The sequence below is a fragment of the Anolis carolinensis genome, unplaced genomic scaffold (assembly GCF_035594765.1).
Source record: "Anolis carolinensis isolate JA03-04 unplaced genomic scaffold, rAnoCar3.1.pri scaffold_11, whole genome shotgun sequence".
Taxonomy (NCBI): Eukaryota; Metazoa; Chordata; class Lepidosauria; order Squamata; family Dactyloidae; genus Anolis; species Anolis carolinensis.
Window position 1 is genome coordinate 477,314 of NW_026943822.1, and position 21,170 is coordinate 498,483.

At 43.4% G+C, this 21,170-nt stretch overlaps 1 protein-coding gene across 6 annotated transcripts in view; it reads right to left on the reverse strand.

Annotated features, from left to right (window-relative positions):
• The window catches only part of iqch (IQ motif containing H), a 95,739-nt gene that overhangs the window by 38,027 nt on the left and 36,542 nt on the right, over positions 1-21,170 (reverse strand). For all 6 annotated transcript variants that reach the window (XM_008120425.3, XM_062963089.1, XM_016997319.2 and 3 more), the window contains 4 exons: positions 20,505-20,588; positions 16,197-16,372; positions 10,517-10,789; positions 6,886-7,077 (listed from right to left, as the gene is read on the reverse strand). In XM_008120425.3, the coding sequence (XP_008118632.2) occupies positions 6,886-7,077; positions 10,517-10,789; positions 16,197-16,372; positions 20,505-20,588 (725 nt within the window). The remainder of the gene's footprint in view (positions 1-6,885; positions 7,078-10,516; positions 10,790-16,196; positions 16,373-20,504; positions 20,589-21,170) is intronic.

The following is a 21,170-nucleotide window of genomic DNA, read 5'->3' on the forward strand; positions in this document are numbered from 1 at the left end:
ATTTGCTATCCAAATCCTAGCATTAGATTCCTCCGGTGGGTTACTTTACTTCTGACCATGCTCTGGGGCCATATAGTATGGTTGTGTCGCACCTCAGGTTAGTTTCACCTTGCTGCACACACCAGATTGAAGTCTTTTGTAGTTTATTAGGAACTAGGAAATAAATCGTTCTTAAAAGTAAAGATCCAAAAGATTGTTGCAACATCAAGGCTATAAAGAATAATCCAAGGAAACATTAGGCATAAAACAAGGTTCCATCAATACATGACACAGTCCCATGAACTTGAATACACAAAGCTGCAGGATAATCCAAAAAGCAAGAGATGCTTCTAATTCAAATGAGACGTTGCTTTTGACAAGATCTCTCTCTCAGCACACCCTTTAATATTCCCTGCATGGCATGAACGCATTTCTTTGGCCTCTGACCTCTTTCTTGTTTGCTATTCTAACACTACATGACACAGTCCCATGAACTTGAATACACAAAGGTGCAGGATAATCCAAGAAAGCAAGAGCTGCTTCTAACTCAAACAAGACATTGCTTTTGACAAGAACTCTCTCTCAGCACACCCTTTAATATTACCTGCATGGCCTGAACACATTTCTTTGGCCTCTGTCCTCTTTCTTGTTTGCTATTCTGACACTCCTGCGAACCCAAAATTCCCAACGGCCAGCTCGATCCAGAGATGCCGTTTCATCAAGGCCAAACAGCTCGTTAGCAGCAGCTTCTGTCTGCATGCTGTCTAACTGGGAGCTGTCCTCCCTGTGCACCTGGCTAGCTTCGGTATCATCTCCACCATCCCCTGCCGTGGGAATGCCTCCCTGCTCCTCATCTCTCACAGCAGGGACACTCTGAACCTGAATCCCATGGTTCCCATAAGAGTCATCTTGAACCTGAATCCCATCATCTTGAACATCTGGAAACTGAATCCCACAATCCCCATCAGAGTCACTCTGAGACTCCAGATGAGTCACAACAGGTTGTTTCATTAAGGCCGCAGGACCCCCTCGAAAGTGGAAAAAACATGCATCAGAAAACACAAGTTTGAGCCCGGCTTGGAATCTCTAGGTCAGGCCTGCACAACTCACAGCCCTCCAAGCATTTTGGCCCTCAGCTCCCAGAATTCCTGACCGCTCGAAAAAGCTAGAGGCCCAAACACCTGGAGTATTGCGTTGTCGGAGGCTTTCATGTTCGGAATCACTGGGTTGCTGTGAGTTTTTTGGACTGTGTGGCCATGTTCCTGGAGTATTACCGGTTTGTTCTAGGTCATTTAGTGTGACTTTATGGTCAACTTCCACCATAGGATTGCACTGGAGGATCTTAGATATTCCTAGCAAGAACATATTAATCAAATTTTCAAAACCAAAACCTGGAAATGTGGTGGGCCGACCGTACACATAACATTAGCCATTTCTCTTTTTGTCAGGCTCTACCAGGGTCTTGTGACATGTGAAGGCACGATTGGGTAAATCCTACTTGTAGTCCCGACTCATTAGAGGACAGCAACGGGATTTACTGAGATGTTGATCCGCTATATACAGCAGCTGACGCAATGGAACTACTGTAGTTGGGACTCCCCAAAAGGATTCAGCCATTGCCATCCCTTCTGCTCATCCCTTTGGTCAAATGGTTGAGAATGGATGAAATGGTATGTGTGTGTGTATATATGTGTTTTTGGATGTTATGAATGGATCCATTAGAAAATGCATAAGGATATGGGTGGACTGTAAGACCCTTCATCCTCTGTCATTTCTCCCCAAACCTTGTGAGTATTTAAAACAGTCATGGGGAGGGATCTGTCTGCCAATTCTTGTCCATATCTGATGGGGTTAGTAGTAGTCTCTAGATGTGGGTGAAGGTACCGCAAATCCCATTGTCCAGGGTCCATACTCTCCCAAAACTGACCAGGATGTAAAGTGGGTCATGAGGGGTCTGTGTGCCAAGTTTGGTCCAGATCCATGGCAGATGGGGTTAGTAGTAGTCTCCGGATGTGGGTGAAGTACTGTATTATATGTATATACAATATATAATGGGCCCCCGATGGCGCAGCGTATTAAAGCGCTGAGCTGCTGAACTTGTGGACCAAAAGGTTGCAGATTCCAATCCGGGGAGCAGAATGAGCACCCACTGTTAACCCCAGCTTCTGCCAGCCTGGCAGTTCAAAAACATGCAAATGTGAGTAGATCAATAGGTACCGCTCCGGCGGGAAGGTAACAGTGCTCCATGCAGTCATGCCAGCGGCCACATGACCTTGGAGGTGTCTGTGGACAATGTGAGTAAATCAATAGGTACTGCTCCGGCGGGAAGGTAACAGCGCTCCATGCAGTCATGCCACATGACCTTGGAGGTGTCTGCGGACAATGTGAGTAGATCAATAGGTACCGCGCAGAATAAATCACTGCAAGCTTTCGAAGCTCTGCTTGAGTCTTCATTGCCTTAAATCCCAGTTTCGGAAAGGAAGAAGGATTTGGGGGAACCCTCCTGGCTCCGTCTATAGGATCAAACCATTGTTTTTGAAGGGAATAGGAACGCTCTGGATGAACTTCCACCGACTGTATTGTGTTTTATCGGCTGCCCCGCTACATACCAATGAAGGGAAAACCTTGGGATCGTGTCATAAAGCTGCTATGCAAATGATGCTATTTGTAAGTATTAACATAATTTAGTGCTTAGAGTCATATTTTCCTTTCTAATAACTCTGCCGGAATGGAGAGCCTTTTCTCCTTTTGTGCCGTGCACTTCTAGCCTAGAGGAGAGTCTTTCATCACAAAGCGGGGCCTTTTTAATAACCTGCCAGCATATGTTGGGTACATGGCAGCTTAAGTCAATGACACCATGTCTTCATTATCGAAAGAAGCATGTCTCCGTGCCGTAATAGGACATTAAAGCATGCCTCTGCTCATAAACCAAGGCTTTGATGGCTCCTTCGCAACGCAACGCAAGAGCATTTCCTCACAAAAGGGACGGCTTGATCCCTTGCAATGCACCATGCGCTCAAAGTGGCTTTGCTTTGGAGATGCCTCGGAAGCCAAACCCCTGGAAATCGCCAAAGTTTTCCATTAGTAACAGAAGTAAACATTCACACTGGCCTCCGACTGACCAAGAGTTCTTCTCACACCCTGGAATTTCCACAGATATATATAAACCTTCCTTGCTTAGTTTCTCCATACCTCACAGCCTCTGAGGATGCCTGCCATAGATGTGGGCAAAACGTCAGGAGAGAATGCTTCTGGAACATGGCCATACAGCCCGGAAAACACACAACAACCCTGTGATCCAGGCCATGAAAGCCTTCGACAACACATAGTAACACAATTTATAAAATCAATACATCCTGCACCTTCATTGCTTCAAACCAGTTTCCCATTGGGGAGTCTGGGAGTTGTAGTTTTCTTTATTGTGTCGGAAGCGACTTGAGAACATACTGCAAGTCGCTTCTGGTGTGAGAGAATTGGCCATCTACAGAGATGTTGCCCAGAGGACATTGCCCAGATGTGTTGCCATCTTGCTGGGAGGCTTCTCTTATTTCCCACAAGCTAGAGCTGACAGACAGGAGCTCACCCAGTCTTCCCGATTCAAACTGGTCAGCAACCCAACCTTCAGGTCAGCAGTTTAGCCGGCACAAGGGTTTAACCCAGCTTCTTTCCTTTAAGTTGAATTAGAATTATACATATGCCTTTCTATGGAAAAATATCAATTTGTGACAGTTAAATCATTGTGCAAAATTCAGGAGTGGGACTGTCTGTGTTTTGGTTGAGTATATCTTATCTGAAATACTTGGAACCAGAAGTATAGTGGATATCAGATTATTATTGTTATTGTTATTACAGTAGAGTCTCACTTATCCAACATAAACGGGCCGGCAGAACGTTGGATAAATAAAAATGTTGGATAATAAGGAGGGATTAAGGAAAAGCCTATTAAACTTCAAATTACGTTATGATTTTACAAATTAAGCACCAAAACATCATGTTTTACAACAAATTCACAGAAAAAGCAGTTCAATACACAGTAACGTTTTGTAGTAATTACTTTTCTACATAACGTAAACGACGTTAACAACTACATATCGGTGAGACAGTCATTAACTAATCAGCCCCAGATGCTTTTAATAATTTATCCTGTATTTATTATGTCCTTACCATTTATGTGCTTTAAATGCAATTTTTTATCCTTGTATCGTTGTTTTTAATTGACAGTTTTAACTGTTATAATATTCTGGTGTCATATTGTATCACTGTTTTTAGCCTTTTATATTGTGATTTGTATTATGTTGTTGTTACACTTCCCACTTCCCAAGTGTTGTTGTTGTTATTATTATTATTATTATTATTATTATTATTATTATTACTGTTGTTGTTGTTGTTGTTGTTATATCCTATGTTATTATATTCTATTGTTATTATTGTTGTTTTGTTGTTACTATTATTATTATATCCAATGTTATCCAAGACGAAATCGTCCATTTAGTCTCCTAGATTAATGATGATTCTCTTTCTACTTTTGTTACCCTATATTTCTCGGAGATAGCATATATTTTGGACTCCATCAGTACAGTTATTTGAATTTCTTCTGAGACTTTCAACAGTTTGGTTGTTTGACTGAGACCTTTTAGTTCCAACCCGAGTTTAATTCAGTTTGAGCTCAAAGGAAATCCTTCTGTGTCTGCGAAGACTTGTATATTTACTTTGTTGTTCTGATATATGTAGAAAAGTGTTGTTTTGTTGTTAATCCTATATGATTTCAGAGGACTCAGTGTTGATTTGCATAACATGATCTATATATGGTACTATAATATACACATCGTGTACTACAAACGTATTAGACCATTATTGTTTACATTTTTATGTATTGTTTGCCATAGACATGTGTGTTCTTTACCAGCTATATATCCAGGCCAGGAGAAAAGGGGGGAAAGGGACATCTAGGATGGGATGATTGAAAGCATGGCTGCTTTCCAGACCAAATCGGTTGCAATGCCCCAGTTCTACACGAGGTGGGGCTTCCGACGGAAAAAACGGGCACATCAGTTGGGAGAACAGGCTGCCAGGAAGGCTAAACAGACAACCTTGAGGAATGAAATCAGGATTTATCTAACTGGCACTGGTTGTTTTCTGTCCTGTAAATGCAGGCTGCATTTGATGTCAGACAAGATATTACAGATTGCTACCAAGTAAAATGGAGCCCCCGGTGGCGCAGCGGATTATATCGCTGAGCTGCTGAACTTGCAGACCGAAAGGTTGGTGGTTCGAATATGGGGAGCGGAGTGAGCTCCTGCTGTTAGCCCCAGCTTCTGCCAACCTAACAGTTCGAAAACATGCAAATGTGAGTAGATCAATAGGTACCGCTCCAGCAGGAAGGTAACAGCGCTCCATGCAGTCATGCCAGTGGCCACATGACCTTGGAGGTGTCTATGGACAATGTGAGTAGATCAATAGGTACCGCTCCGACGGGAAGGTAACGGCACTCCATGCAGTCATACCAGTGGCCACATGACCTTGGAGGTGTCTATGGACAATGTGAGTAGATCAATAGGTACCGCTCCGACGGGAAGGTAACGGCGCTCCTTACAGTCATGCCAGTGGCCACATGACCTTGGAGGTGTCTATAGACAATGTGAGTAGATCAATAGGTACCGCTCCGACAGGAAGGTAACGGTGCTCCTTGCAGTCATGCCAGTGGCCACATGACCTTGGAGGTGTCTATGGACAATGTGAGTAGATCAATAGGTACCGCTCCGACGGGAAGCTAACAGCACTCCATGCAGTCATGCCAGTGGCCACATGACCTGGGAGGTGTCTACGATCAACGCTGGCTCTTGGGCTTAGAAATGGAGATGAGCACCAACCCCCAGAGTCATTGGATACGACTAGACTTAATGTCAGGGGAAAACTTTACCTTTACTATCTATTAATAGGTAAAACCCATTAATAGGTCGCCACATTCCTCTCGCCTCCTTTTGGTGCCGTTTTCGTTTTATTTCGTATTTTATCATTCTGTTTGCCTTTTCTTTCAAAATTTAAGGGGCTGCCTTTGTGTTTTAAAGCCCTAGCATAATGAGCCCAGAATGTCTAAGGCTATGGGTGCATCTACACCGTAGAATGAATGTAGTCTGACACGACTTCAACTGCCTTGGCTCTTTTTTTAATCATGTCAGAAGCGAATTGAGAACGTACTGCAAGTCGCTTCTGGTGTGAGAGAATTGGCTATGTACAAAGACGTTGCCCAGGGGATGCCGAAATAATAATAATATAATAATAATAAAACTTTATTTATACCCCACCACCATCTCCCCAACGGGGACTCGGGGCGGCTTACATGGGGCCATGCCCAGAGCAATACAATATAACAAAATATAAAAACAACATGTGTCATCATGCTGTGGGAGGCTTTTCTCATGTCCCCGCATGGGAAGCTGGGGCGGACAAATGGTAGCTCGCCCCGTCTCGCAGATTTGAACCAGCGACCTTCAGGTCAGCAGTTCAGCCGGCACAAGGGTTTAACCGATTGCACCAGCGTGGCTCCACGCTCAATGCTATGGAATCATGGGAGATGTCGTTTTGCAAGGTCTTTGTGGCTGACTTCAAATTACACCATGAAGTTTGGGGGAATTGGTGGAAATGAAGTTCCTAAAAGTGAAGTCCGTGAGTCACATTTTGCCCCACAATTTGAGAGGTTTGGCTGCTGATGGTATTTTCTGTAGGAATTTGCATGTGTCTTGTTATTTCCCCGTGACCACAAAGTTAACATTGGTCTCATCCTGCATGGCATGCTGTCGTCATAAAACTAAGTGCAATGAATATGGCACACATTATTAAAAATGAGACGTAAAGCGGAAAAGGTGAAATGTGCCAGGGATCGGAAGAGCCCAGGCGAAGACTCACGTGTGCCCAGCTTTTCTTCCAAATCTCGGGGCCGTAGCGGCGCCTCTCGTTCAGGACCCACGTGTAGCACCGAAGGTGTGCCGTGACATCGCAGAAGGCCGTCCCGTTCCCGCCAAAGTCGTGGTCCGCTTTGAAGACCCAGCGCTTCACCTCGGGGTAGTCGATAACCAGCTGGCTCAGGAACTCCACCACCTGGGGACAAAGACTTGCTCAAAAGGATGCTTTTCATAGGGTGCATCTGTGTTGCAGAATGAATGCACTTTGACACCACTTTAACTGCCAAGGCTTAATGCTACGGGACCCGGGGAGTTATACAAGTCTACAAGTGTTGTGGTTCAGTCTGATGATGAAGGGGGATTTGGGTTTCAGCAGTTTGTTCCAGGAAATGTTGAAGGCTCAGAAATGAAGGTTGATTTATGAAATGTTGAAGGATTAGAAATGCAGGCTGATCAGGGGAATGTGGAAGGCTCTGAGTTTAGAAGAGACGCTGAAGTTAGTGATAAGGGTGACTTTTCACAGGAGTCTGAGAATTGTCAATATCAACAAAGTCCAGATGGCAGCGAGGGAGAGGAATTCTCTTTAGAAAGGAATTCTAGGTTAAAGTTGAGACTCAGTCCCAGGCGTTCCGTGAGAATTGCAGGCAAGCGCGGGGGAGCCGGAGCTCAGAGGAATGTGTTTCTGGCTTGCAAGAATGGTTAAAAAGGAGTGAAATTGGGGAAGATTTCAGACAGAGCAACATTGCTTTTGGAGATTCAACTCTTGCCTTGTCTCGGCTCATGGAAACATATCTTGCTTCGGTTCATGCCTAGAATCTGTGTTTGGATTATACTTTTGAAGCTTGTGCTACCTTGTTTCTTCAGAACTGCTTTGCTATTTTTGGGACTTTGAACTATTATTTACAAAGACTTTGAACTGTGTTCTGTAGATTGCCTTTGCAAGCGGATTATTGCTTTCTCTACTGCTTTTTATTAAGTTTTGCTATTTTTTATCAATAAACTGAAAACTCAAGTCTGCTGTGGTGGGTTGTGTGTTAGAGCAAAGTGAATCAACAACAACAAGACCTTGAATCTTCTCTACCAAAAAGTGCTGTTGCCCCACCAAACAACCCTGAGTCCCCCCGGGTGAGAAAGGCAGGGTATAAATGATGGAAATAATAATAAATAACACCTCCCAGGATGCCATAGGATTGATCATTGTAGTTAAAGCAGTTTCAGACTGCATTAATTCTACAGTACAGACTCTTTGAGCACCAATCCTTTTGCTTTCCTAGTTTTAAAGATAAGAGGAAAACAATATTTTAACAATTATCTGTTTTTAGTGGGTTTGCACACAAAATAGATGGTCTTGAATGGCACTTGCAACAAAGGCCGTCTTCTTGATTCGGAGGCGTATTTTATTGCTTGAAATTCAATCACAAATGGAATTATTATTTGTTTGCTCCGCGACCCATTATTTGTTGATTTTGAAAGCCCGATAAATGGGTTTTCTCTCGACATCTCCCCTACAGAAATGAAACGGATCGATACTATTGTAAAGATGGTACCAGCGGAAAGAGTTACGAGCCATCTTTAAGTGAAAATTGAACTGTGCCTTAAATTATTGTCACCTTCCTTTGATTATTTAACGCCTCCCATCAATATATCATAGGAAGCTTACAGCACGGGGGGGGGGGGGGGGGGACCCAAACCATTCCGAAACCAATTGAAAGGAAGGGTAAAGTGTAAATAGTTTTGCAGCGTAAGCTCTGTAAAAACTGAAGAGAGAAATACTCAGGCCTAGGCTTGGCTCACATCTAGAGTCTGATTTTTTTTTGGGGGTAAAGATAGGGATAACGTCAAAATTGGGCATGTTTGTGCATCGCAATAAGCAATGGTTTCCATTAATTGTGTGCCCAGTGAATAAACTATGTCCTCCATTTTCTGAATTATTTTTATTTGCTCTTTGGGAAAGTTTTCAGTATCTGTTTCAGGGTGAACAGCAGGGAAAACAAGCCCGAGACAAATCGTGATTGTGAGTTCATTTGTCACAACATAGGTAAAGGGTAAGAGCCGGCATTGTCCATAGACACCTCCTAGGTCATGTGGCCACCGGCATGACTGCATGGAGCACCGTTACCTTCCCGCCGGAGCGGTACCTATTGATCTACTCACATTGGCATGTTTTCGAACTGCTAGGTTGGCAGGAGCTGGAGCTAACAGCGGGAGCTCACCCCGCTCCCTGGATTTGAACCATTGACCTTTTGGTCAGCAAGTTCAGCAGCTCAGCGCTTTAACACAGTGAGCCACCGGGGGCTCCTTGTCACAACGTACTATAGTTCAAAAAGGGCAAAATGTATAAGTCAAGAAAACAGCAATAATAATAATAATAATAATAATAATTATTATTATTATTATTATTATTATTTTATTTTTGTACCCCGCCACCATCTCCCCAGAGGGACTCTGGCAATGCTTTTTGATTTGAGACAGAAACTGGATGCCATGGCTTGTCATGACATCTGAACCAAGTGAAAGCGTTGAGTTTGCATCATCATCTGCTTCTACATCTAAATCAGAAGTCTTCCAGATGGGTTTGGTCTGCCATGCCCAGGATCCCAGGAAGGCTGGGAGACACAAAGATTTCTAGACTTATACATTAGTATATAAGGAAGAGCTTTCCCAACGTTTTATGTTGGCAGGGCATTAGTTTAGACACCATCATTTCGTGACACAGTAATTCAGCAAACCGGAGGTCAAACCAACCCCTTGTAAGAGATAAGGACACATACATTCATTGAATTAACAAAATGTAGGGAGAAGCAATGTATGTCATGAAAACCCTTCATTATGTATTTTTAAATATATGGTTTATTGCTTATTTCATATTGTTTCTCGTTATGATGGCTTGATACAGCTACACACTGTGGCCAATGCACAAATGTGTCGCAACACACAGTTTGGGAAACTCTGATAAGGGAATATTGCCGCTTGTTGCCCGAAAGCTCTGGGAGGGATGCAAATAATAATCAAGTCAGGGGGTTCTGTGGTTTTTGCTATGAACAAGTTCTGAATTGGTTTTAGGGGTTTAAACTGTTTAGTTTTAATGCTATTCATGTTTAATTCCACTTTTATGTTCGTATATCTTTAAGTTGTAATTGTATTATGTTGGTTTTATTTTGAGATCACTTTGAGTTTCTCTTTTTTGAAGAAAAAGTGGCATACAATAACAACAGTAATAACACTATGTAACAAAATTTGAAACAAATTCTGTTCCTGGTTTGAAAGTGTTATTTTCTGTTTACTTTGAAAGTAGTTAGTTGTTCTACTCCAGAAACTTTGTTTTTGTGGCTGGCACAAACTAGGTTGTATTGGTTGAGACTCAATGAGATCTTCATTGAGAAACTATTGCAAAATGTGCTGCTGAAGGATGTCCCACAAAGACAAATAAACTTTTCCATGTTTTTTTGATAGAACCAATTAGAAAATGTCATTTCTAACCCAGGAACAAAAATCGTGTCGCATAGTGTATGGACCAACTCCCTTCAGGTGTTTTGGGCTTCAAATCCCGCAACTGTGGGAGTGAGTTGAAGTCCAAAACACCTGGAGGGAGGGCCAAAGGTGGTCCATATGTCCATAACTAAACACAGACATACCTGCTGCCATCTGTAGATGTCGTACCGGCCTGGTGGCACCGGGACCTGAGCGGCATTGAAGATCCTCTTGCTTCCGGATTTGGAGCTGTAGAGACGGGACACTTCCGGGCTGGAGCCCAAAACGGGGAGGTCCAAGGTGTCGGCCACTTCCAGATCGTCTTGACCAAGGAGCCCTCCGACCAGGTAGGCCGCCTTGCCCTGGATCAGACGCCGGATCCTCTGGAGGGTCCTGGGGCTGTACTTGAGGAAGGTGGCCAGGGACATGGGCCGGCCCTAAGCACAACGGCAACATAATAATATAATATATATAATAAAACTTGATTTATTGTCCTGTTTTGCCTTTCAAGAACAGCCTTAAAACACTGTGGTAAATAAATGAAAACTGCTTACTTCAGCAAAACATAAAGAACAGCACACTCAGGGGAATAATGCAAAAGGAAGCAAGGAAGTCTTAGGGCAAGCACAGTTCTTAGTCTCTGATAAATTCCCAAATCAAATAGCAGTCTTACTTCAGACAAAGGAACAACAATAAAGCCTTAGGAGCAGTTTCCCAGATGCAGACTCGAAGCAGGCACAAGGGGAGCGAAGGCTTAGGCATTAGAGTCAGTTTGTTGCCAGCAAGAGCTGGCTGCACCTGCTTCTGCTTTATAGCCCTGAGTTCTCCCAGAGCTGCTAGGGCGGTTCCCAATTACTCAGCTGTATTTCTGGCACCTATTCTAGTTGCTCTGTTTCCTTTTGCCTCTCCTGAAATGTGGGTCCTTGCAAAATCTCCTCCTCAGATTCCAACTCACGCTCTGACTCGTGAACACTTTCCTGCTTCCCTTCCTTTTCTAAAGAAGAGGAAACCCCAACATTTATATACCACTGTATCTCCCCGAAGGGACTCAGGGCAGTTTCCAAACATAAGTACAAACAACATACACTTTCATAAACAGCACAATAAATACATCATTAAAACAGAATAAACCACACTGCTAAGATAAACAATAAATAAGTAAACAGTCACAAACAAACCTTCGATCGAGGGGACGGGGATCATTAACCAGGTAGATTAACATGGTCCGTTTTTAGGGACAGATGAGCATGGGTCTGGTTAGGACGGTGGTGCGCTTCCCTTCTTCCTCTCCCACACTATAACGCCCGGCCCCATAAATACATTATTAATAGCAGGCTGGGTTTTGACCTCTCCTGTAGCGTCGCCCGTTTAAATTGATAAAAGCTGTTGGGGTGAGGCTCCGTAATCGCTCACATCTTTAGTGTGTCGGGAATGGGCTCGCTGGGAATAGAACTAATTACGACACATCTGTATTTATTTGATCCGCGTGGAATTCTCCTTCTGTCACTCGGAAAGGGAGGCTCGCGGCCTTTGGATAATGGCGATCCATCTCAGCGCGGACGGAGCCCGTTTGGTTCCACCGCGTCAGGAAAAAGAAGTCGATACCAAAATGAAGAAACCTCTCCGCTCTTTGCCTCGTTCCCAAACTGGGACCAAACACAAATGGTGCCTCCACTGGAAAGAAAGCACTCTTTTTATTTACAAAACATGTTTTTATCTGCCATTCCATGGATAAATATTTGTATTAGAGGACAGTTCTTTTCGCTCCAGGTTAAATAAGGAAGATGCAAGAAACCCTCTGGAGACAACCCTTTGGATCTTTGAACCAACAACAAAAGTGTGACTCTAACAAATTCATGCTCGCAAACATATGCTCTCCCGCTGGAGCGCTTGTCACGGTGGGCGGCCACAATGGCTTCCCACTTCCTCCTCTTCACGGCACAGCCCACATTGTCTCTCCATAATGTGCAAAAATGGGCCTGCGTCCAAAACGGAGAGCATGTCCAAAACAAGGCAGGAGCAGAAAAGAAACAGATTCATGGAAGTGGAAGGACAAAGACGGAGGCCATATGGAGGGATCTGGGAACACAAAGCCTTGCACAAGTGAGACTTCGTTCCTTCAAAAAAAGGAACCCCAGGCTATGAAAATGGCTTCTGCGAATCCCACTATCGGGAGCAGCATCTTTTAGGACTCTTTCGGGCAACCGCCCTTAGAAAGAAGAAGAGAAATGTCTTTGTCTCTTAGCTTATTTATTCATAGTATACTCTGTCCATAGATTTGGTTATTTACAATATTTACACATGTATAAGCTGTGCAGTAGAAGATTGAAACAAACAAACAAACACCAAAACATTACAATAAAAACCAAATGCATTGATGAAATGGGTCTGGCATTTATGAGTCAGCCATGGCTGTGTTTTTTTAGGAAGAAGAACAAGGAAAAATGTGTTGTCGAAGGCTTTCATGGCTGGGATCACAGGGTTGTTGCATGTCTTTCGGGCGGTGTGGCCATACTTCTGGAACATGGCCACACAGCCCAAAAGACATACAACAACCCAACAAGGAAAAAGTTGGGCCATTAGGTAGAACCAAAGAGGAAAGTAGACAATGACCAACACCTTTGGTCTTCTCCCAAAAGGAACATGGAGTTGGTGAAAGCGGGGCAAGTAATACAGTAACAGGACAGCAGCCCAAAACAGGTGAAGAGGATTCCTAAACGAAATACCGAGTGACTCTATAAAGCAATGGTTCTCAACCTGTGGGTCCCCAGAGGTTTTGGCCTACAACTCCCAGAATTCCCAGTTTACCAACTATAAGGATTTCTGATAGTTGAAGGCCAAAACCTCTGGGGACCCACAGGTTGAGAACCACTGCTATAAAGGAATTAAATATTCCAGGGCGAGATGAATGTCATCCAAGTGTTAGGTTCTCTTCTTCCAGTTGAGCTGTGGGTCAGTCTTCCACCAGAAAAAGCACCAAGACACACGCTGGATAGATTCCAACAAGTTTTTATTGTACAGAATACCAGACTCTTCTCTGTAGCCCATTTATATAGGGGCTCTCACAAACCAGAGGGTAATTGAGGATTTATGGCTGGCCCATTTTATGGCTGGCATCTGTTCTTTGTCAGCGCTTGCTCTGTGTCCGGAGATGTCAAAGATTGGAGATCATGACACCAAGAGAACTGAAAACATTGCAGATGTGATCTCAGAGCCACTGGCAATAATTCTTGGATGAGAGTTCATTGTTCCCAGGAGAACAGAGGAAGACAAACGTTTGCCACATTTCCAAAAGGGAAAAAGAAGATCTAAACCACAACAGCAGCAACAACAACAACAACAACAACTATTATTATTGGAGTTATATTTGTGAGGCCTTGCTGTTCTTGATGATGATGGTGATTGGAGTTATGTTTGTGAACCCTTGCTGCTTTTCCTGTTTTTATTGTTGTTGTTTTTGTTGTTGTTGTTGTTGTTACAGATGTGCTCGTGATGGTAATGGGAAAGACAGTCCCACCAGATCTTAAAACATGAACAAATATGTAAGGAAAAATATGGCCCTTCCAATAACTTGCCATCTAGGCTTTATAGGTGAGAAGAAGCACTTTGGATTGTGAGGAGAGCAATGGCCAACCTCAATGATAAAAGAGTGAAGAGCAGAGACATCACACTGGCAACGAAAGTCCGCATAGTGAAAGCAATGGTATTCCCCGTAGTAACCTATGGATGCGAGAACTGGACCATAAGGAAGGCTGAGCGAAGGAAGAGAGATGTTTTTGAAGGAAAATCCTGAGAGTGCCTTGGACCTTGGCAAGAAGGTCCAACCAGTCCATCCTCCAGGAAATAATGCCCAATGGCTTCTCAATGGAGGGAAGGAGATGAGAGGCAAAGATGAAGCATTTTGGCCACATCATGAGAAGACAGGAAAGCTTGGAGAAGATCACGATGCTGGGAAAAGGAAGGAAAAAGGAAGAGAGGCCGACCAAGGGCGAGATGGATGGATGGGATCCTTGAAGGAACTGGGGAAGGTGACGGCTGACAGGGAGCTCTGGCCTGGGCTGTTCCCGAGGTCATGAAGAGTTGGAAGCAACTGAACGAATAAACAACAACAAAACCAAGACACCAACTTTCAGCAGAGCTTCCATGAACAAGCAAGAGCATACAAAGACTACCTGCCTTAAATGAGCACATGGTATGGCAGCATTATCAAAAGAGCATGTAAAAAAACCCACAGTAGTTGGAAAAGTGTATGTTTCCTTTTGGAGTGTGTCCCAACAAACTAAAACTGACTGGATGGGTTCAAAGCAGCTACACTTTTTACCTATGTCAACTTGATAAAGACACAGGGTCTATTCCATCCCAATTTGCACTTCCAAGAATCTGCAGCACTTTATCAGTCACCTCGTGTTTACAATATTTATATGGTGCACCTTACCCAGTCTACTTTTACAACCTCTCCGTTTTAATCCATGTTTTTATTAGTTCTTGTCATTTGTTTTTATTGGCTAATGTTTAATTTTTATGATTGTGCATGTTTTTTTTGTCTATTGTTGTGTTTTATATTGTTATTGTTTTTATTCGGGCTTGGCCCCATGTAAGCCGCCCTGAGTCCCCTTTGGGGAGATAGCGGCAGGGTATAAACATAAAGTTGTTATTATTATTTTTATTATTATTATTATTATTATTATTATTATTATTATTATTATTTTATTATGACACAGCAAACAAGATAGACATGCTGGATTTCGTTTCACAAAACCACAAGTCGAACACTTCCCAAGTGTCTAGGACTGTGTGATGTATTTTCAGATGATGGGCGCAGATCCCAGCAGGGTGGCCTTTTGCAGTTGGCAGATCGTAATTTTGTCAATGTCTATTGTTTCCAAATGCCGGCTGAGATCTTTTAGCACGGCACCCAGTGTGCCCATCACCACTGGGACCACCTGCACTGGTTTCTGCCAGAGTCTTTGCAGTTCAACCTTGAGGTCCTGAGAGCGGCTGAGATTTTCCTGTTGTTTTTTGTCAATGCGACTGTCACCTGGGATGGCGACATCAATGATCCAAACCTTTTTCTTCTCCACAACTGTGATGTCTGGTGTGTTGTGTTCCAGAACTTTGTCAGTCTGGATCCGGAAGTCCCACAGTATCTTTGCGTGCTCATTTTCCAATATTTTTGCAGGTTTGTGATCCCACCAGTTCTTTGCTGCTGGGAGGTGGTACTTGAGGCATAAGTTCCAATGAATCCTTTGGGCCACATAGTTGTGCCTCTGTTTGTAGTCTGTCTGTGCAATTTTCTTACAGCAGCTGAGGATATGATCAATGGTTTCGTCGGTTTCCTTGCACAGTCTGCATTTTGGGTCATCAGCTGATTATATTATTATTATTATTATTATTAACATTCATTCTCCAACACCCCTCAATGAAAGTCATTAATTGATCCAAGGGGGGGGGGGAGTCTGGAATAGGATGCTGCCACAACAAAAGCAAGAGAGGGAAAAGGGACGAAGGAGGGAGCAACTGTCTGTGTGTCTGCGGAGAAGGAAAGTTTGAGCAGCCAAAACTGTTTTGAATGTTCCCTCTTTCTATCCCACTTTAAATCTCTCAGGTTCAGAGGTCCAGACTCCGTCGGAGAAAGGCTTAGCTCAGCTCCGCATTCAGCTTGCAAAGCTAAACCGGGGCATTTATTTCCAACGCTCTTTTAACTAGTCACTTAATCTGTGCAGCTCTTAAAAGCGGCAATAATATTTCACTGACGGGTACCGGAGCGTTGCACGTTATAAAATTTCCAATTTAATTTTACGGCGTCCCCCCCTCCGCTGTAGTAATTAGAAGACACAAACTCACGGGGAAGCTGTGGATGGCTTCAGGGGTGAGGATCTTGAACCGGTCCCGCAGGTCAGCGATGTCCTCGGGGTTCCCGGATTTAACGGCCGTCTGCAGTCCCAGGAGCCTCTTGTAATAGTCCTGCATCTCCTCGCTCATCTCAAAGGGGCAAACGTAGATGACGTCCACATTAGGATCTTTAAAAACAAACAAAGGAAGAGTTGTAATTAGTTACTGCTAGGAAAATATTGAGGCAAGTTTTTGGTGGTCTGGGGAGACCACGTCATCTTGTCCGTCTTCTGAGGAATCTATCACGACCGAGAAGCAACAGTCAGAACAGACCACGGAACAGGAGACGGGTCCCAGATTGGGAAAGGAGTGCGGACATCAGGGTGTATACTTTCACCCGACCTACTCAACTTGTATGCAGAACACATCACGCAACGTGCAGGGCCTGATGAATCCAAGGTCGGAGTTAAAATTGCTGGAAGAAACATTAACAACCTTAGATATGCAGATGATACCACTCTGATGAAAGCTGAAAGCGACGAGGAGTTGAGGAGCCTTATCACCAAGGTGGAAGAAAGAAGAAAGTGCAAAAGCTGGGATGCAGATGGACATCAAGAAAACCAATATCCTTTGTGGCCAATTTTCCTTTGGCCACAAAATGAGAAGACAGGAAAGCCTGGAGAAGAGAATGATGCTGCGGAAAAGGGAGGGGAAAAGGAAGAGAGCAAAATCTGGCTACCAGTATTAAAAAACTCTAAAATCAAAACAGTAGATGGGAAGCAACACTCTGAGGGCAGAGGAGACCCAAGGACGGCTAATGACTGAACAAAGGATGCCCCCCAGGCAAGAGACAAAACCTTTCCAATGCTAATTAGGGTGATTAACTGAAACATTAATGCTGGCTTCCCAGTGACAAAGGACTCTTGCCACACCCTGGACTCTCCACAGATATATATTTTTTTCCTTTCCTTGCCTAGTTTATCCATGCCTCACAGCCTCTGAGGATGCCTGCCGTAGATGTGGGCGAAACGTCAGGAGAGAATACTTCTGGAACATAGCCACACAGCCCGGGCTGTGGCGGGCCACTGCTCGGGCTGTGGCGCAGGCTGGAGAGCAGCTGCAATGAATCGCTGCAATGAATCACTCTGACCAGGAGGTCATGAGTTCGAGGCCCGCTCGGAGCCTATGTTTGTCTGTCTTTGTTCTATGTTAAAAGGCATTGAATGTTTGCCTATATATGTAATGTGATCCGCCCTGAGTCCCCTTCGGGGTGAGAAAGAAGGGCGGAATACAAATGCTGTAAATAAATAAATAAATAAATAAATACAACAACCCAGGAAGAGAGGCCTTTCCTTTTTACCCTATCCCACAATATCCCAGTTGTCTCTCTGACACTAGTCTGTGCACTTTATTAAAAGCCTTGACATCGTGTATTTTTATATGCCCGATCCCTTTTTATCAATAGTGGTTGATGTTCTGTATTTTACCTCATTTGTTTTTGGCTATGTGTTTTATTGTATGCTATGTTTTACTCACCTATTTTATTTGATTGTTGTATCATTGTTTTTGCTTTAGATATATGTTGTAACTGTTCTATTTTGTTTCTGTTTTGGGCATGGCCCCATGTTAGCCGCCCAGAGTCCCTTTGGGGAGATTGTGGCGGGATAGAAAAATAAAGCATTATTATTATTATTATTATTATTATTATTATTATTATTATTATTATATATGACACAGCAAACAAGATAGATGTGTTGGATTTCGTAGCACAAAATCACAAGTCGAACACTTCCCAAGTGTCTAGGACTGTGTGATGTATTATTATTATTATTATTATTATTACACAGCAAAGAAGATAGATATGTTGGATTTCGTATCACAAAATCACGTCGAACACTTCCCAAGTGTCTAGGACTGTGTGATGTATTATTATTATTATCATTATTATTATTATTATTATTATTATTATTATTATTATTATTATTATGACACAGCAAACAAGATAGATATGCTGGATTTCCTATCACAAAATCACGTCGAACACTTCCCAAGCGTTTAGGACTGTGTGATGTATTATTATTATTATTATTATTATGACACAGCAAATTAGATAGATATGCTGGATTTCGTATCACAAAATCACGTCGAACACTTCCCAAGTGTCTAGGACTGTGTGATGTATTATTATTATTATTATTATTATTATTATTATTATTATTATTATTATTATTATTATTATTATTATTATTATGACACAGCAAACAAGATAGATATGCTGGATTTCATATCACAAAATCACGTCGAACACTTCCCAAGCGTTTAGGACTGTGTGATGTATTTTCGGATGATGTGCGCAGATCCCAGTAGGGATTATTTATTATTATTATTATTTTATTATGACACAGCAAACAAGATAGATATGCTGAATTTTGTATTATTATTGTTGTTGTTGTTGTTGTTGTTGTTGCTGTTGTATCTCTCCCTGGCATAATAAGTGAAATGCCTTGTCTCCCATATCTGATAGCTTGAGATGTCTCCAAAACTTTGTACAAAGTTGGTGGTATAAACTCAAGTAGCGAACAATGCCATAGGACGCAGAGCAGTTGAACCTGGAGGCCCACTTTGTACAAATGCACTGTTTGGCCTCATGTTAATGTTTTATTTTTAAAAGATACTCCTCAGAGAAGGGTAGGACACAGGCCTAAGAAGCTCTGTGGGGTGATGAGATTTTTCACCTAGGAAAAGGCCCATCTTGGGAAGAGAAATGTGTGCTTACACACTGCCTCTAACTTTCTAACCCGCTCACAAGTCACAAATCTCTCTTAAAATAAGCACTCCAAAAGGATCGTACTGGGGACAAAGCAACATTAGTGCCTCCATAATATATAAAGGCAATTAAGTGATTATTTTAGGCTCCTATAAATTTTCAGAATACACTTTTGGGTGCAAACTTCCGAAATGGCATTTATGAAATAATAATGATGCTGAAATATAAATGAATTGTGTAAAGTATGTCATTCTGGGGAGCCGGCAAAGTTGGCCAGCGACAAATTAATATGTTGTTATTGTTGTTGTTGCTGCCACTGCTTCAGGAAAGGATTGCTATGCAGAGGTAAAAGGCTTGGCGCGCTCATGGTTGTCCTTTCGACTAGTTCAGATCACCTGCCCTCCATCCTTCGAAATAATCCTGATAATGAAATTATTTATGAGCTCGGGTTTGAATGATGCGGAGAGACCATATGCGACCGATTCCTGACTCAACTGCAGAGTAGGCCTGTCCTGTCTGGCACAAGTCTGCCCATGCAAAGCAGGTGAACATAGCATTGAACGAAACATGCAGAATAATCACAGGATGTCTCAAGCCTACACCTGTTGATAAACTCTACAAGCTAGCTGGCATTGCCCCCCCGATGTCCGATGGGAAGTTGCTGCTAAATGTGAGAAAAAATAAGGTTGAACATTGGGAAAGCCACCCACTGCATGGCTATCAGCCTCCTCCCAGTAGACTCAAATCCAGGAAAAGCTTCATGAGGACCACCACTCCTCTTGATGTTCCCCCAGCAACAGCACGAGTGTCCCTCTGGGCAGCTAAACCAGGCAATCCTAACTGGATGCCCCCCAACAAGGGTCTTCTTTCCTCCTGGGGCAAACCAAGAATGGGCAACTTTTGAAGTCCCTGAACAGACTCAGAAGCAGAGAGGGCAGGTCAAAAGACAACCTGGCAAGATGGCACGACCTAGAAGAATCCTCCACCTTGTGTGACTGTGAAGCAGAACAAACAACTCCGCATCTGTACGCTTGCCCGCAATGTCCTGCCTCATGTACGGAGGAAGAATTGCTTGAGGTTACAGACAATGCGGTCGCTGTTGCCCGTTTTTGGTCAAAAGATATTTAGCCCCTTGTGCTCCTATTTTTATCAGTTTTATACTAATTTATGCAGTGCTTTTGATATGAAATAAATAAAGGTGGTTTTTGACAGTTCCTTCCACTGAAATATGAAAAGCCACAGGATGCAGCAGTGACATTGAAAGCATCACCCAGGTTCCATAACTGCACAGTCTGAAAGAAGCACAGGTGACTACGTAGGTAGGGAAGGGCCACAAAAAAACTTTGGCTTGGGGCACAAACAAACCCCGACTGAAGTGTGGCATGGAGGCTAGACAACAACAACAACAACAACAGGTGAAATGAAGAAGTTTCAGATGCAGCCCGTGCACTTATATGTGCAGACAAGTGTTGCTTCTGTTGGTTCATAACTGTCAATCTTATTTCCCATTTTTATTGGGAAGTAAGAAGGCGAAATGGAGGGGCAGGTCCTACCTTGTATTTCGCACAGCCTTCCAATCTGAGATCCCTGCTTGATGGCAAAATCGCGGGTCGCCTCTCGCACACTATGGGCATAACCTGAAAAGAAGCCGTGGCAAGGCATTACGAGAGTCACCATGAAACCTTTCGCAGAGGTCGGCCCTGAGAGCCTTTGCCCCCAGATGCAACCAGCACAACAAAACCAGTTCACACAATAAATTTGCATTCCTTGGGGGGTGGGCCGTAATGTTTGGGGAGGACATGGGCAGGGGTTGGGCTGCATGTTCATGGCGCTCACTGTCACCGCAATGTCAGTGGAAAAGAGTGACTTGGTGGCTCCTCAGCCCTGGGAACTGGAGCCTGTTTGTGGAGGCTGTCTGTGTGAGCGGACACCCATGCCACATACACACTTACAGGTTTTCACTTTTATTATGGGTACAGAATATAGATTTATTTATTTATTTACTACATTTATATCCCGCCCTTCTCACCCCGAAGGGGACTCAGAGCGGTTTACAAATTAAATTTATATACAATATTATATTATTAGCATAGCACCAGAGCTGTCCTTAGGTAATTTTCTGGAGTAGGCAAACGGAATTTGGTGCCCCCGGGAGGCGGGGCCGTGGGGGGCCGGAGGCGGGGCCGTGCGGGGCGGGAAGGAAGACGTTCCTGGGCGCT